At 41.2% G+C, this 16,317-nt stretch overlaps 1 protein-coding gene across 2 annotated transcripts in view; it reads left to right on the forward strand.

Moving 5' to 3' along the window:
- The window catches only part of ZDHHC20 (zinc finger DHHC-type palmitoyltransferase 20), a 124,240-nt gene that overhangs the window by 103,394 nt on the left and 4,529 nt on the right, over positions 1–16,317 (forward strand). For both annotated transcript variants that reach the window (XM_068266954.1, XM_068266955.1), the window contains 5 exons: positions 1,185–1,317; positions 8,928–9,054; positions 9,239–9,328; positions 13,316–13,431; positions 14,131–14,204. In XM_068266954.1, the coding sequence (XP_068123055.1) occupies positions 1,185–1,317; positions 8,928–9,054; positions 9,239–9,328; positions 13,316–13,431; positions 14,131–14,168 (504 nt within the window). In that variant the 3' untranslated portion in view covers positions 14,169–14,204. The remainder of the gene's footprint in view (positions 1–1,184; positions 1,318–8,927; positions 9,055–9,238; positions 9,329–13,315; positions 13,432–14,130; positions 14,205–16,317) is intronic.

Here is a 16,317-nt window from a genome sequence, read left to right on the forward strand (position 1 = left end):
AAGATTAGCTGCTATCGCTTAGCTTAAAGCAGAATGTAAGTCAAATAAAGAAGGCAGCCCAGCTTATAGCTGAGTCTTTGTGACTGCAGTTTTTGCACTCTTAAGAGCTATGTGCGTTGGTGTCAGATTTGACATACCACACGTAATATGTGATCTGCAAGGTAACATGAAAGGCCATAGACTCTCATATTACTGTTCACATCTTCTGATTTAGAGACGCCCATACTCTGTGCGCACTCTTACAAGCCACTGGGTATTGACCTGAGGAAGCGGGCTAGTACTCGTGAAACGCATTGTCTATCTGTGTCTTGGGTAAAAGAAATTCCAGTTGAACTGGTGTCCTATCTTCTGGAGAAGTAAGAGAATGCCTCTCTTTTTTATTTGTATGCCAATAGAAAACTATTACTTAATACTTTGGGTGCCTCCATGCCCACAAATTTCCAGTCAGACCTCCTTTGGAGGTAATTGTTTTACCCAAAACTATATTTAGGAGAGTGACCATCCAGCAAGAGCTGGAGAGCCGAGCGGGGATGGTTTATACGACGGTTGCAGGGATCTACAACCCATCCTTGTGAGTAATAAATTATATGCTTACAATTACAGCTAAACTAATCGTACTGCACCATTGGGCTCCTGGCCTTTCTCTGCTTACCACCTAGTTGTTCCAGGAGTGTGAACCTACTACGTGACACACCAGAACCCTTCTAGATCAAGTGAATGATTATCTTCCACATCCTGATGGCTTAGCGGTTGTACTACTTTGCACCATTACATAGACGAGATATCTTGTTAGATGTCCCGGTTACCACTGCAACTGCAGTTGCTAGCTTTACACGGTTTAGTGCAGTGCAAACCTTATGGCAAACCTTAATTACGCACGGCCTAAAAGGTAGGGCTGTACCATTTTTACCGCTAACGATTTTGCTGTATGCTGGACTTTTTATTTAAGGGTTGTTGTTTCCCTGTGGGATGCAATAACTGAGTGTGAGGGAAATCTCCACATGGTAAAAGAGGGCCAGGCAGCTTATTTTGTGTAATTGTGATACTGCCTCTTTAAATGGACAAATGTTAGAAAATCTGTCATTTGCACATGTGTGAATGCCACACCCATACTACGTTCCGTACTCAGCCAATCCGATGCGTTCTCATCATTTAGTGTCTAACATTTCTCTCTTCCCTTCCAGAATGAGCTGCCGGACACTCGTGCCAAGTTTCACGTCCTCTTTCTGTTCTTCGTGTCAGCCATGTTCTTCATCAGTATACTGTCCTTGTTCAGCTATCACTGCTGGCTGGTTTCCAAAAACAGGTCAACCATAGGTAATATGCTAATCTTGTAGTATTTGATAGGTAATATGCTAATCTTGTAGTATTTGATAGGTAATATGCTAATCTTGTAGTATTTGATAGGTACCGTAATATGGTAATCTTGTAGTATTTGATAGGTACCGTAATATGGTAATCTTGTAGTATTTGATAGGTACCGTAATATGCTAATCTTGTAGTATTTGATAGGTACCGTAATATGGTAATCTTGTAGTATTTGATAGGTACCGTAATATGGTAATCTTGTAGTATTTGATAGGTACCGTAATATGGTAATCTTGTAGTATTTGATAGGTACCGTAATATGGTAATCTTGTAGTATTTGATAGGTACCGTAATATGGTAATCTTGTAGTATTTGATAGGTACCGTAATATGGTAATCTTGTAGTATTTGATAGGTACCGTAATATGGTAATCTTGTAGTATTTGATAGGTACCGTAATATGGTAATCTTGTAGTATTTGATAGGTACCGTAATATGGTAATCTTGTAGTATTTGATAGGTACCGTAATATGGTAATCTTGTAGTATTTGATAGGTATCGTGCTAATCTTGTAGTATTTGATAGGTACCGTAATATGGTAATCTTGTAGTATTTGATAGGTATCGTGCTAATCTTGTAGTATTTGATAGGTACCGTAATATGGTAATCTTGTAGTATTTGATAGGTAATGTGCTAATCTTGTAGTATTTGATAGGTACCGTAATATGGTAATCTTGTAGTATTTGATAGGTATCGTAATATGGTAATCTTGTAGTATTTGATAGGTATCGTAATATGGTAATCTTGTAGTATTTGATAGGTACCGTAATATGGTAATCTTGTAGTATTTGATAGGTAATATGCTAATCTTGTAGTATTTGATAGGTAATATGCTAATCTTGTAGTATTTGATAGGTACCGTAATATGGTAATCTTGTAGTATTTGATAGGTAATATGCTAATCTTGTAGTATTTGATAGGTAATATGCTAATTTTGTAGTATTTGATAGGTAATATGGTAATCTTGTAGTATTTGATAGGTAATGTGCTAATCTTGTAGTATTTGATAGGTACCGTAATATGGTAATCTTGTAGTATTTGATAGGTACCGTAATATGGTAATCTTGTAGTATTTGATAGGTACCGTAATATGGTAATCTTGTAGTATTTGATAGGTACCGTAATATGGTAATCTTGTAGTATTTGATAGGTACCGTAATATGGTAATCTTGTAGTATTTGATAGGTACCGTAATATGGTAATCTTGTAGTATTTGATAGGTATCGTGCTAATCTTGTAGTATTTGATAGGTACCGTAATATGGTAATCTTGTAGTATTTGATAGGTACCGTAATATGGTAATCTTGTAGTATTTGATAGGTAATGTGCTAATCTTGTAGTATTTGATAGGTACCGTAATATGCTAATCTTGTAGTATTTGATAGGTAATGTGCTAATCTTGTAGTATTTGATAGGTACCGTAATATGGTAATCTTGTAGTATTTGATAGGTATCGTAATATGGTAATCTTGTAGTATTTGATAGGTACCGTAATATGGTAATCTTGTAGTATTTGATAGGTAATATGCTAATCTTGTAGTATTTGATAGGTAATGTGCTAATCTTGTAGTATTTGATAGGTACCGTAATATGGTAATCTTGTAGTATTTGATAGGTAATATGCTAATCTTGTAGTATTTGATAGGTAATGTGCTAATCTTGTAGTATTTGATAGGTACCGTAATATGGTAATCTTGTAGTATTTGATAGGTACCGTAATATGGTAATCTTGTAGTATTTGATAGGTACCGTAATATGCTAATCTTGTAGTATTTGATAGGTACCGTAATATGCTAATCTTGTAGTGTTTGATAGGTACCGTAATATGCTAATCTTGTAGTGTTTGATAGGTACCGTAATATGCTAATCTTGTAGTATTTGATAGGTAATGTGCTAATCTTGTAGTATTTGATAGGTACCGTAATATGGTAATCTTGTAGTATTTGATAGGTACCGTAATATGGTAATCTTGTAGTATTTGATAGGTATCGTAATATGGTAATCTTGTAGTATTTGATAGGTACCGTAATATGGTAATCTTGTAGTATTTGATAGGTAATATGGTAATCTTGTAGTATTTGATAGGTAATGTGCTAATCTTGTAGTATTTGATAGGTACCGTAATATGGTAATTTTGTAGTATTTGATAGGTACCGTAATATGGTAATCTTGTATTTGCTAGTTACCATAATATCGTAATCTTGTAGTATTTGCTAGTTACCATAATATGGTAATCTTGTAGTATTTGATAGGTACCGTAATATGGTAATCTTGTAGTATTTGATAGGTAATATGCTAATCTTGTAGTATTTGATAGGTACCGTAATATGGTAATCTTGTAGTATTTGATAGGTACCGTAATATGGTAATCTTGTAGTATTTGCTAGTTACCATAATATGGTAATCTTGTAGTATTTGCTAGTTACCATAATATGGTAATCTTGTAGTATTTGATAGGTACCGTAATATGGTAATCTTGTAGTATTTGATAGGTAATATGCTAATCTTGTAGTATTTGATAGGTACCGTAATATGCTAATCTTGTAGTATTTGATAGGTACCGTAATATGCTAATCTTGTAGTATTTGATAGGTAATGTGCTAATCTTGTAGTATTTGATAGGTACCGTAATATGGTAATCTTGTAGTATTTGATAGGTACCGTAATATGGTAATCTTGTAGTATTTGATAGGTACCGTAATATGGTAATCTTGTAGTATTTGATAGGTACCGTAATGTGCTAATCTTGTAGTACTTGATAGGTACCGTAATATGGTAATCTTGTAGTATTTGATAGGTAATATGCTAATCTTGTAGTATTTGATAGGTAATATGCTAATCTTGTAGTATTTGATAGGTAATGTGCTAATCTTGTAGTATTTGATAGGTACCGTAATATGGTAATCTTGTAGTATTTGATAGGTACCGTAATATGGTAATCTTGTATTTGCTAGTTACCATAATATCGTAATCTTGTAGTATTTGCTAGTTACGATAATATGGTAATCTTGTAGTATTTGATAGGTACCGTAATATGGTAATCTTGTAGTATTTGATAGGTAATATGGTAATCTTGTAGTATTTGATAGGTACCGTAATATGGTAATCTTGTAGTATTTGATAGGTACCGTAATATGGTAATCTTGTAGTATTTGATAGGTACCGTAATATGCTAATCTTGTAGTATTTGATAGGTACCGTAATATGCTAATCTTGTAGTGTTTGATAGGTACCGTAATATGCTAATCTTGTAGTGTTTGATAGGTACCGTAATATGCTAATCTTGTAGTATTTGATAGGTAATGTGCTAATCTTGTAGTATTTGATAGGTACCGTAATATGGTAATCTTGTAGTATTTGATAGGTACCGTAATATGGTAATCTTGTAGTATTTGATAGGTATCGTAATATGGTAATCTTGTAGTATTTGATAGGTACCGTAATATGGTAATCTTGTAGTATTTGATAGGTAATATGGTAATCTTGTAGTATTTGATAGGTAATGTGCTAATCTTGTAGTATTTGATAGGTACCGTAATATGGTAATTTTGTAGTATTTGATAGGTACCGTAATATGGTAATCTTGTATTTGCTAGTTACCATAATATCGTAATCTTGTAGTATTTGCTAGTTACCATAATATGGTAATCTTGTAGTATTTGATAGGTACCGTAATATGGTAATCTTGTAGTATTTGATAGGTAATATGCTAATCTTGTAGTATTTGATAGGTACCGTAATATGGTAATCTTGTAGTATTTGATAGGTACCGTAATATGGTAATCTTGTAGTATTTGCTAGTTACCATAATATGGTAATCTTGTAGTATTTGCTAGTTACCATAATATGGTAATCTTGTAGTATTTGATAGGTACCGTAATATGGTAATCTTGTAGTATTTCTTTACACATTACGGTTATCCACCACCATACATATGAAACTGATAAGTTTACTGATAAGCTAGAATTACTGATTAGTTCTGCAGAGGTTGCCTGCTAGTTTCAGATCAGAGTATATAGGTTTCATTATGGTCTGTGGCAGACACACTTTTTTTTTAAAGGACAACTGAAGTGAGAAGGATATAGAGGGTGACATATATTTCCTTTTAAAGCGGACCTGAACTCAGAATTTCCTCTCTGCTCTAAAAGATATGCAACAGCATAATAACCTTTAAAGAAAATCTTTCTAATGCCTGCTGCACACCATGAGATTTTCTGGCAGACTTACTGCCAGATCGATTATTTCCAACATGTCCGGTCTGATTTCCAATCAATTTTCCTTAGAAGTGAATGGAAAATCGATGATAAATCAGATCAGACATGTTGGAAATAATCGATCTGGCAGTAAGTCTGCCAGAAAATCTCATGGTGTGTACCCGGCATTACAGCTGATCTAAATCTGCACTGTTTCTACTTCCTGCTTTTATGGAAGCAGACCTATTGTTAACGCCCTGTGTTTACAAATTAGCTGATCTGCTGTGGCGGAGGAGATTACTGAGATTATATTACAATGATTAGTCAAAGATGAAGGGGAAATAATACAGGCTAAATTCCCTAAATACATACAGGGTGCATATCTCTCTGTTTTCCTCCTTTTCTGTGTAAGATTTCAGATTCACTTTAAACAATGCCCATTAACAGGCTGCGCTTCGGATCCTCTGCCTCTAATACTTTTAGCCATTAGCCCCGAACAAGCATGCAGCAGATCAGATTTTTCTTACTGAAGGTCTAGCTACATTAGCTGCATGCTTGTTTCTGGTGTGATCCAGACAGTACTGCAGCCAAAGAGATCAGCAGGCCTGCCAGGCAACTGGTATTATTTAACCACTTAATCACAAGCAGACATATAAAAACGTCCTGCTAGAGCCTCTTATCGGCTCCAGGACGTTTTTATAAGTCACAGTGCTGTGCGTGCTCCCGCGTTCCCACAAGCGTGCACGTGAGATTAGTGAAAAAAAAACAAAACAGAAAAAATACACCTTTATTTCCAAATAATATACTTTGTACTGGGGATATAATTAAAATCTTGTGATAACCAGAACAAATAAGCAGATAAAATTGGTGTGGGGTTTTTTTGCACAGTAGCAGTGTTTATATTAAAACTGTAGGGGATGAAATTGGAGAAATAGTGTATTTTTCATTTTTTCTTTGTTTTTCTCTTTAAAATGCATAGAAAATAAAGTAATTACTGAAAACAAATATTAACCCCAAAAAGCCCAATTGATGGTGAAAAAAACAAGATATCGATCATTTCATTGTGATTAGTAGTGATTAAGCTATTGGCAAATGAAAGGGAAGAGCACTGAAAGGTGAAATTCGCTCTTGTCCGTTACAGTAAAAACCCCTTTGGGGTGAAGTGGTTAAAAGGAAACAAATATGACAGCCTCTGTATGCCTCTTACTTTAGGTGTACTATAAATCATAATCTATAAGTAAAACAAAAAAGTGTTTAGACAGGTTTTTTTTACTTTTTTTTTTTATACCAATGGTTCCCTTCTTCCACATAGTGGTGCGGATATAGAGAATAGCTGAAAAAAAATACCTAAATGTTTTTGTTTTTTTTTATGGTGTCTGTGCGAGCCCATGAGTGTGTGTTGCAAAGTTGTCATTGCTTAGCAAAGCTTATGCCTTCCTATTGAGTGGAGCCCAGAGTAAAATTAGTACTGTATACTGTATATTCCTGCGTATAAGACTTTTTTTAACCACTTGAAAATCTTCTGAAAAGTTGGGGGTCGTCTTATACGCCGGGTGTCATTGATGCCGGGTGATACGCCCTATCCTGTTACTGCCTCTCAGATCTCCCTGCTGAGGGAGCGCAATCTATTCTTCCATACCGCTCTGATAAACAGGTAGACAAGGAGAGCTGACCAGTCTACTTAAGGAGAGTTGACCAATGCAACAAGTCAAATTACTATATACTGTTATATACTGGGTAAGACATACAGTACAGCACCAGTATCTGTTCATACACAGCACCAGTACATGTTTTTTATATTTTTATCTTAATTTGCTGTGCGTTGGAAGAGAGGTAGTCTTATACGGTGAGTATATCCCAAACTCTAGATTTTAACTGGAAAAGTTGGGGGTCGTCTTATACGCCGGAATATACGGTACCCATGTCAGGTTATACAGTATTTTATTGCAAAATATTTGTAATATTTGCAAAATGGTTGTAATAAAGTGGGTGTATAGTGTGTGCAGCCAGAGGAGAGGGGAGATTAGTGTTAAGGTAGCCATACATCTAGTGATGATAGGCAGATTTGACGAAGAGACAAATCTCTCTCTAACCGAATCTAATCAGAGAGAGATCTGTCAGCTGCCCATACACCACAGGCCGATTCCCAATCCATTTCAGCATGAAATATCTCGGGAATCGGCCTTGTGCACCGCACCCGTCCACACGACACTGTGCCCCCCTAAAGAAAAATGTCCCCTGTGCCCAGTGCAAGGTATACATTACCTTCCCGCTGCCTCTGCTCATCATACATGCTCACCACATGGTTGCCTAGTAACGTGGTTGTGTGTATGAATCTGATGTCCTATGCGTGCCCCTTACTAGGAAACCACGCGGTGCGCATGTATGATGAGCAGAGTACACCTGGAGCCTGTGGGGACTAGTGGAGGCGGAAGAAAGGTAGTGTATTGCATGCATCGGGAGGAAGGGGGGGAATTTATCGGGGGGACAGCGGGGGGTTTTGTTAGCGCTGCACACCCGATGGTCTAGTAACATTTGCATTGTCGGTCGGACATGCACTTGATCCAGTAGGCCGAGCGGATCAGGTAACTGCCAAAACCGCCGCTGTGCGCCGCACTGGCCCACTTCCACTTGTGACCTCCGGGTCATGACGCTGAAAGGAGAGGTTGATTCTCTCACCAGCGTGCAAGGAGGCGGGAGAGCAGCAAGGGACGCAGCCAGGGAGTCAGAGCTGTCCAATGGCAGCTCTAGAAACCCTGCAGGAACGCCCCTAGCAGGTGTTTTGAACAGGGAATCCCTCTCCTCAATTTACCTCAGAGATGGCATCAAATATTAATAATGAGCGGGGTGGGGCCACAGAGGCATGTCATGAGGCAGAGAACATGCCTCTGTGTCTTATCTGCGCCCTCCCCCAAGGAACTGCCTTGGGTTTTCTTTAAGAGTTTAGGTGTTTCTTCACCACAACAGTCTTCAGAAGAGTGGACATAGATGAGGATTGTATCATACTTTACTTCTCACCTCCCCCCCTTCCCTTTATTGTGCCTTCCTTTTCATTTTGCAAGCAGACAATTAGTGGTCCGTATATTGGCCTTGCCCTGTTTTACGGCACTGCCTCCAGGCAGCTGTGCTTCCTTGCCACTTAACACATACTTGTAGACTCATTAGGTTTCTGTGAGGGAGAAAGTCTGTTTGCTGATGTGTGTGCAGAAAACTGCGTGCTTTCCTGTAGACCATTGAGCTGATAAATATGTGGCCTCTAGTAATGAACGTAAGGTGTATTTTTTTGAATGAAACTTTATTTAAAAAACACAGCATAAGCAACACATTTTGCCAGGTTTGCTCAGAATTGTTCTTTTGTTCCACACAGAGGCTTTCCGCGCTCCCTCCTTCCGAACAGGCCCAGAAAAGGATGGTTTTTCCCTGGGTTTCCGCAAAAATCTGCGGGAAGTGTTTGGAGATGAAAAGAAGTTCTGGCTGCTGCCCATGTTTACAAGGTGAGCTGATGACGTAGGAATCAACAGCAGTCAGCAGAGGACACCAGGATGTAGACTGAGAAAATAGCGACTGCCCAGAACAGGAAATGGGTGCAGCAATAAAAGCATGTGACTGCAGTGTGTGAAATAAATACTTTCTACTGACTCTGTTTTGTCTCTTCTTCTTTGTCTCTTCTTCGTACAGCCTGGGGGATGGGTGTTCCTTTCCAACACGCCTTGTGCTTGGTGACCCAGAGCAAAACGTTGCAGCCATCCAAAGCGGCTCTACTAAACAGTATGTGACTCTCTAGTGTTCTATTATAACCTTGTGTTAGAATTTCCTTTTCTTATGTAAAACTCTGCTCCATGGTCAACAAGCCTGCATTTTGAGCAGTTGTTAGTGTTCAGCTAAAAGTATTTCTGATCATTTAAAGGACAACCGAAGTGAGAAGAATATGGAGGCTGCCATATTTGTTTCCTTTTAACCACTTGCCGACCGTGCACTCATACCGCGCGTCGGCAAAGTGGCAGCTGCAGGACCAGCGACGCAGTTCTGCGTTGCCAGCTGCAGGCTAATTAATCAGGAAGCAGGCTGCTTCCTGTCAATTCACGGCGGGGGGCTCCGTGAATAGCCTGCGGGCCGCCGATCGCGGCTCGCAGGCTAAATGTAAACACAAGCGGAAATAATCCGCTTTGTTTACATTCGTACAACGCTGCTAACAGTAGCAGCGTTGTACCAGATCAGCGATCCCCGGCCAATCAGCGGCCGGGGATCGCTGTCACATGACAGGCAGGAGCCAGTTAGAGGCTGCACAGGACAGATCCGTTCCTGTGCAGCCTCGGATCTCCGGGGGGAAGCTAGGTAGGAGAGGGAGGGGGGAATGTCGCCGCGGAGGGGGGCTTTGAGGTGCCCCCCCCCCGCAACACCCAGGCAGGCAGGAGCGATCAGACCCCCCCAGCACATCATCCCCCTAGTGGGGAAAAAAGGGGGGCGATCTGGTCGCTCTGCCTGCACCCTGATCTGTGCTGGGGGCTGCACAGCCCACCCAGCACAGATCAGCTAAAACAGCGCTGGTCCTTAAGGGGGGGTAAAGGGTGGGTCCTCAAGTGGTTAAACAATACCAGTTGCCTGGCAGCCCTGCTGATCTATTTAGAAACAAGCATGCAGCTAATCTTGTCAGATCTGACAATAATGTCAGAAACGCCTGATCTGCTGCATGCTTGTTCTGGGTCTATGGCTGAAAGTATTAGAGGCAGAAGATCAGCAGGACTGCCAGGTAACTGGTATTGCTTAAAAGGAAATAAATATGTCAGCCTCCACATACCTCTCGCTTCAGTTCTCCTTTAAAGCAGACCTGAACGCAGAGCTTTCTCTCTGCTATAAAAGATAAGCAACAGCATAATAGCCTTTAACGAAAAAACATTTCTTTGCAACAGCTGATACAAATCCTGCAATACGTCTGCAGTGTGTCTACTTCCTGCTTTCATGGAAGCAGGCATATAGTTAACATCCTGTGTTTACAAATTAACTGCTCTGCCATGGCAGAGGAGATTCCTGAGATGGCACAGCTGAGAGATCAAATAACAGTTGTGATTACTCACAGATGAGGGGGAATTATAGCGGCTAAACTCTCTAAATATATACAGGGTGCATTTCTCTGTTTTCCTTCTGTCCTGTGTAAGAGTTGAGGTCCACTTTATAAAATTATGGGACGGTACATGCAATGATTTAGAGTGGTGTAGCAATAGGGGATGCAGAAGTTTCAACTGCACTGGGGGCCTGAGGGGCCGACGTGGGGCCCTCCTCCAGTCACTGCATCATCTCAGTATTATAATCTCCTCTAAATGTGCTTTGCATAATATTAGTGGTCCTAGTATTACTGGTCATCTCCTGTGGTGCTACACAGAATAAGAAACCTATACGGGTACATAGAAATACAGGCACTGGTACATAAATGTTACAGTGACCAATACATGGCATGCTAACATTCAAATCCCTACACAACCTAGTCCCTGGATACCTGAAGGATTTGTTGCACCTGCATCACACCGCCCACAACCTCAGATCACAAAGATCCAATAACTTGACCACTCTCAGACTCCAAGTAAAAACCTTTGGAGCCAGAGCTTTCTGTCATGCTGCCCCTACCCTCTGGAATGCTTAGCCAAACTTAATCAAAACGGCTCCAATCCTGAACACATTTAATTCAAAATTGAAAAGCCATCCGTTTAGTCTGGCATTTATGAACACATCACTATGTACTGATCTGAGACAAGCTTATGCACTTTGGGTCCTACAGGAGAAAATCGCTTTACAGATGTTTCGTTGTCGAGTAACAAAATGTACAGCAACTTACAAGAAACAAAAAAAAAAAAAAGAGATGACCTTGCTCTTTTGAGCATACAATATAGAAAGGAAGTGGGAGGAACCAAGGTGTGGCAATACATAAAGTGATGTGGTTTTAAATTGTATCACTTTCCCCCTCCTTACAACCTCTCTGTCTGTCCTTGCAAAGCTGTCCTCGTTATACATATACAGTAGTATGGTGGAGGGGGACAGTGTACAATTGACTTTTGGGTCCAATGGCTGTGTAATTATGCCGCACGCTATGGTTGTATGTCTTATCTCTTATTGTCTTTGTCAGTGACGCTACAAGTGATGAGCTGTGTGTACACTTTAAACTTCTGTTGCATGAACCTACTGTTTGATCGTTTCTGGTGCCCATTTAGGTATAATTGCTGTACAGCTGTACAGACACATTGATTCACTATATACTGATATCGGTGTATTGGGGAGGGTGGAGAGTGAGATGCCTAGCTGTGAGAACTACAATAAAGGTTCCCTCAGAGAAAAGTTGATTTAGTGTTCCAGTGTTTATGGATCCTTAAAGAGAATCTGTAAAGCTGGCCATACACTAGGCCGATTCCCACCAGATCGACAGCAGATTCGATCACTGGGATCGAATCTGCTGTCACATCGTTCCCGCAACACGCCGAATTTCGATCCATTTCGTCCGATCCCATCGATCGCTCCGTGCGGAAAATTACCGGTGATCGCCCACGGGTAGGGAGCACGTCGCTAGCGGCGTTCGAGTACCCGACGACCGACGCAATAGAGCCCGCATACATTACCTGCTCCGCCGGCACGACTGCCCCCGGTCACCGCTGCTCCATCTCCGCGCTGGTCTGGTCTGGTCTCCGGCATGCTTCACTTCTTCTAGCCCGGCAGGAAGTTTAAACAGTAGAGGGCGCTCTACTGTTTAAACATCCTGCCGGGCAGGAAGACGTAAAGCATGCCGGACCTGGAGACCAGAGCGGAGACGGAGCAGCGGTGACCAGAGGCAGTCGCGCCGGCGGAGCAGGTAATGTATGCGGAGGGGGGAGCGGCGACAGCAGCACCATCACCACAACAGATTGTGAACGGTTTCAGGCTGAAATCTGTTTGCAGTAAAGGTAGCCATACGATCCCTCTCTGATCAGATTCGATCAGAGAGGGATCTATCTGTTGGTCGAATCTGATGGTAAATCGACCAGTGTATGGCTACCTTAAGGAAAATAAGAGCCCCTGGGGGGTACTTATCTCAGGAGGGGGAAGCCTCTGGATCTTAATGAGGCTTCCCAGTCCTCTCCAAACTTGGTGATTCAGCGCTGTCAGCCCACGAAAATCCACTGACAAGCTTGTCGGCAGGTGCAGTAAGGGGATTCAGCGCATGGCAATATTTACCAAGCCTTGCAGCCGCAGTACAAGCTTCTCCTTGGGTTCTGGAGGAGATAGCTGGGCCCAATCAGGTAAGCTCTACTGCATAGGTCACCTGTACCTGCGGACTCGATTGGGCTCAGCTATTTCCGCCAGAGCCCGAAAGAAAGCTTGTACTGCGGCTGCGCAGGAGCAAGGCTTGGTAAATATTGCCACACGCTGTTTGGAGCTGCCAGCGCTGGATCCCCGAGTCTGAAGAGTGCGGAGGAAGCCTTGTTCAGATCCAGAGGCTTTCCCCTCCCGAGGTAGGTACCCCGTAGGGACACTTTTTTCTCATTACAGATTCTCTTTAATGACCGCTCAACAAGAATAGGGAGATAATTAGTGTGTGTGTGTGTGTGTGTGTGTGTGTGTGTGTGTGTGTGTGTGTGTGTGTGTGTGTGTCCTTACTGCCGGCACAATTCACTTCTAGCACTTGTGGTTTGGCAGACTTATGTTACACCATTATTTCTACGATCAATATTGACAGACTGTTTTGATGGACATTTTATTTTCAGCTTTAAGTTAATTCTTTTCCATCTACAGTGCAGGGCCAAGCCAGCCTTTTCCCACCAGACCGCTGAGCGAATCACAGAACAGGCTGCTGGGAAGTGACAGTCAGTGGGTTGAAGGAGGCGCTGGAGAGGATCATGTACAGAAAGGTAGGATGATTGATTACTGCTGAGACTGAGATGAGAGTAAATAAGAGATGCCCATTATGTAGATCACACTCTACTGATCAATCACAAAGGACTACTGGGTAGAATGCGTTGGCACAGGCTGCATGCTGAAGTGACGCACAAGCCACCTGCCCAGTGCGGTGTGAGGAGAGTTGAGCTGCAGGCCCAGCAATAAAATCTGCAGAGTCCAGCTAGTGCCATAGTAGCTGTCCACCTGCTGACCCAGAGAGCTCATTGCTCCACAATCCAGGTCCTGAAGATATAAACCAAAGTACCCTGAGGCGGCCATAAGTAAGGAGTGCAGCGTACACAGCACGTTTCTGACTTAAAGCGGAACTGAAGAGGATTTTAAAACGCACTGTTTCACTTACCTGGGGCTTCTGCAAGCCCCCAGCAGCCGTCCTGTCTCGCGCCGGTCCTCCTCGAGCCTCCGTCTATTCTGGAGAGCATCACTGTTGCTTCAAGGAGGTGTGGCTTATAAATGTGTCCCATCCTCTTGGGCATCTTGCCACTTGCACTGTGTAATAGCGAAAACTGCCCTGTGACTGCTGCATTTGGTTTTTATTCTATTTTTTTACACATTGGAACTATTGTTGGTCTCCTTTTGGAGGGGGAATGATGCATGGGGCACTTTTTGTAAGTTAGAGGAGATCTTAATGTTGTGTTGCATTTGCATTTCAGACGAAAAGAACCATGTAACAGTGTGCGTGGAGAGCTGATCATTCATGCAGCCATTCCTGAGACTTGGGAAAGAGGTAATATTTAATATAACTTTACAGTAAACATAAATTATTCTGCAGATGGGCAGTTAAAGAGAACCCATAACCAAGTATTGAACTTTATCCCAATCAGTAGCTGATACCCCCTTTTCCCATGAGAAATCTATTCCTTTTCTCAAACAATTCATCAGCGGGGTCTGTATGGCTAATATGGTGGTGAAACCCCTCCCACAGTGTGATGTCAGGACCATTGTCCTGACAGTTTCCTGTCTGTGAACCTCATTGCATTGTGGGAAATAACAGCTATTTACAGCTGGGTCCAACTGCCAAAAAAGCAAGCAGCATCTCCTTCCACTGATATCACCTGCCAGTTGTACAAATGTCACCATGTGATAAATGTCAGAGTGTAAATCAGGGAGAGGAAAGCTTTTACAATAGGCAAGCACTGACTAAATCCTTTATACATAATTATTGTGAAAATGAAGCAGTTTTTATTACATTATTTTTACTGGAGTTCCTCCTAAAGGATACATGAAGTGACATGAGATAGACATGTGTATGTACAGTGCCTAGCACACAAATAACTAGCCTGTGTTCCTATTTTCCTTTCTCTGCCCAAAAGAGTTGATATTCAGGAATGCAAGTTACAGTTTCTGTCTGGGGCAGGACTGGGTCGGACTATAGCGTAACCCTCAGGCAGGGGTCACACTTGTCTGCTTTTCCCGCATTTTCTGTACAGAAAAAACGGATTTCAACTGAGATGTTAATCAATAGGTCATACTTGAATGCAGATTTCGCCCGCAGGAAAAATACTGACCTTCTTCAGCATATTCTACACATTTTGTCTGTTTTCTCTATTAATTACGTTAGCTGCTGTGACAAAAACACTTGTTTTCCTGCATACAAACGCGGAAAAAACATCAGGGGTCACACTGAAAGACAAGTGGGACCCCTGCCCCACTGATGAGGAATTACAGCCAACAAAATGGTTTCTGATAGCAAGAAAGAGATAAAAAGGGTCAATGGTTGATAGATTTCAGCTCTGGCATACTTCAATGAATGTGTCATTGAGCAGAGATAATGAAACGTTAAAAGTAGATTTAAATATAAAATAAAGCTGTGGGATATCTAAAAAGGTCATTTTTAGGAGGAGGAGGATAGATACAATAGTTTATCTCAACAGTTTATTTTCACTTTGTGTTTGCTCTAGGAAACTTCTCCTATAAATACACTGGCTTATTCTAATTTCACGCCATGAAAATGGTAGCAGTATGCATTAGCTGGATAGTGCAATGGTTAAGGGCTCTGCCTCTGACACAGGAGACCTGGGTTTGAATCTCTGCGCTGCCTGTTCAGTAAGGCGTTCTTTGGGCGAGAATCCCTAACACTGCTACTGCCCACTGAGTGCGCTCTAGTGGCTGCCTCACAAGTGCTTTGAGTCCGACAGGAGAAAAGCGCTATACAAAAAAAGGAATTATTATTATTAGGTTTTAATATAAATACTAGAATATGTGTTCTTGGTTTGTAGAAACAGCTAAGGGTAGCTCTCTTAATGCTGGGTGCCGCTGCCAAGACAAGCTGACCATGGGTCCACCTGTGTGTTATATACGGTAAGCCAGAGGGAAGAAGTGACCACTGGTAAACAGTAATCCTGATGTAGATGACACAGCTGGCTCCAGGCAGATCCATTAATAGTTTATACCAGTAATGTAACTTCGATCTCAGTGGTTAGTTGTAATGAACTCCTTTATAACTAGGGATGCACACCATTTCTGCAGTTCATGCAGAGCACAAGGGGGGTAAGAGGCATTCAAAGGTATATAAAATTGGGGTAAAAACAAAACAACTAAAACAGAAAAGGTTCGGGGGCTTACCTCAATAAAGACAACTTCATATAAAAATTAAAGAAATTAGGTCTAAGCCCTTAGACAAAATAGCAGTGCCAAACACTAAAGGTGGCCACACACGATACAATAAAATGATCCGATTTTACAGCAATTCGATAAAAACTATCGGATCTCCCGAAAAAATCTAAAGCTTTTTTTTCATTCGACTGAAAAGTCCGATCGGATTTCCCGTTTTCTTCGATTTTTATTGATCCGGAATGCCAGATATTTTGATTCAATCTTTTTAAAGATTGTATGGTGTG

This window comes from Hyperolius riggenbachi, chromosome 2 (assembly GCF_040937935.1).
Source record: "Hyperolius riggenbachi isolate aHypRig1 chromosome 2, aHypRig1.pri, whole genome shotgun sequence".
Lineage (NCBI taxonomy): Eukaryota > Metazoa > Chordata > Amphibia > Anura > Hyperoliidae > Hyperolius > Hyperolius riggenbachi.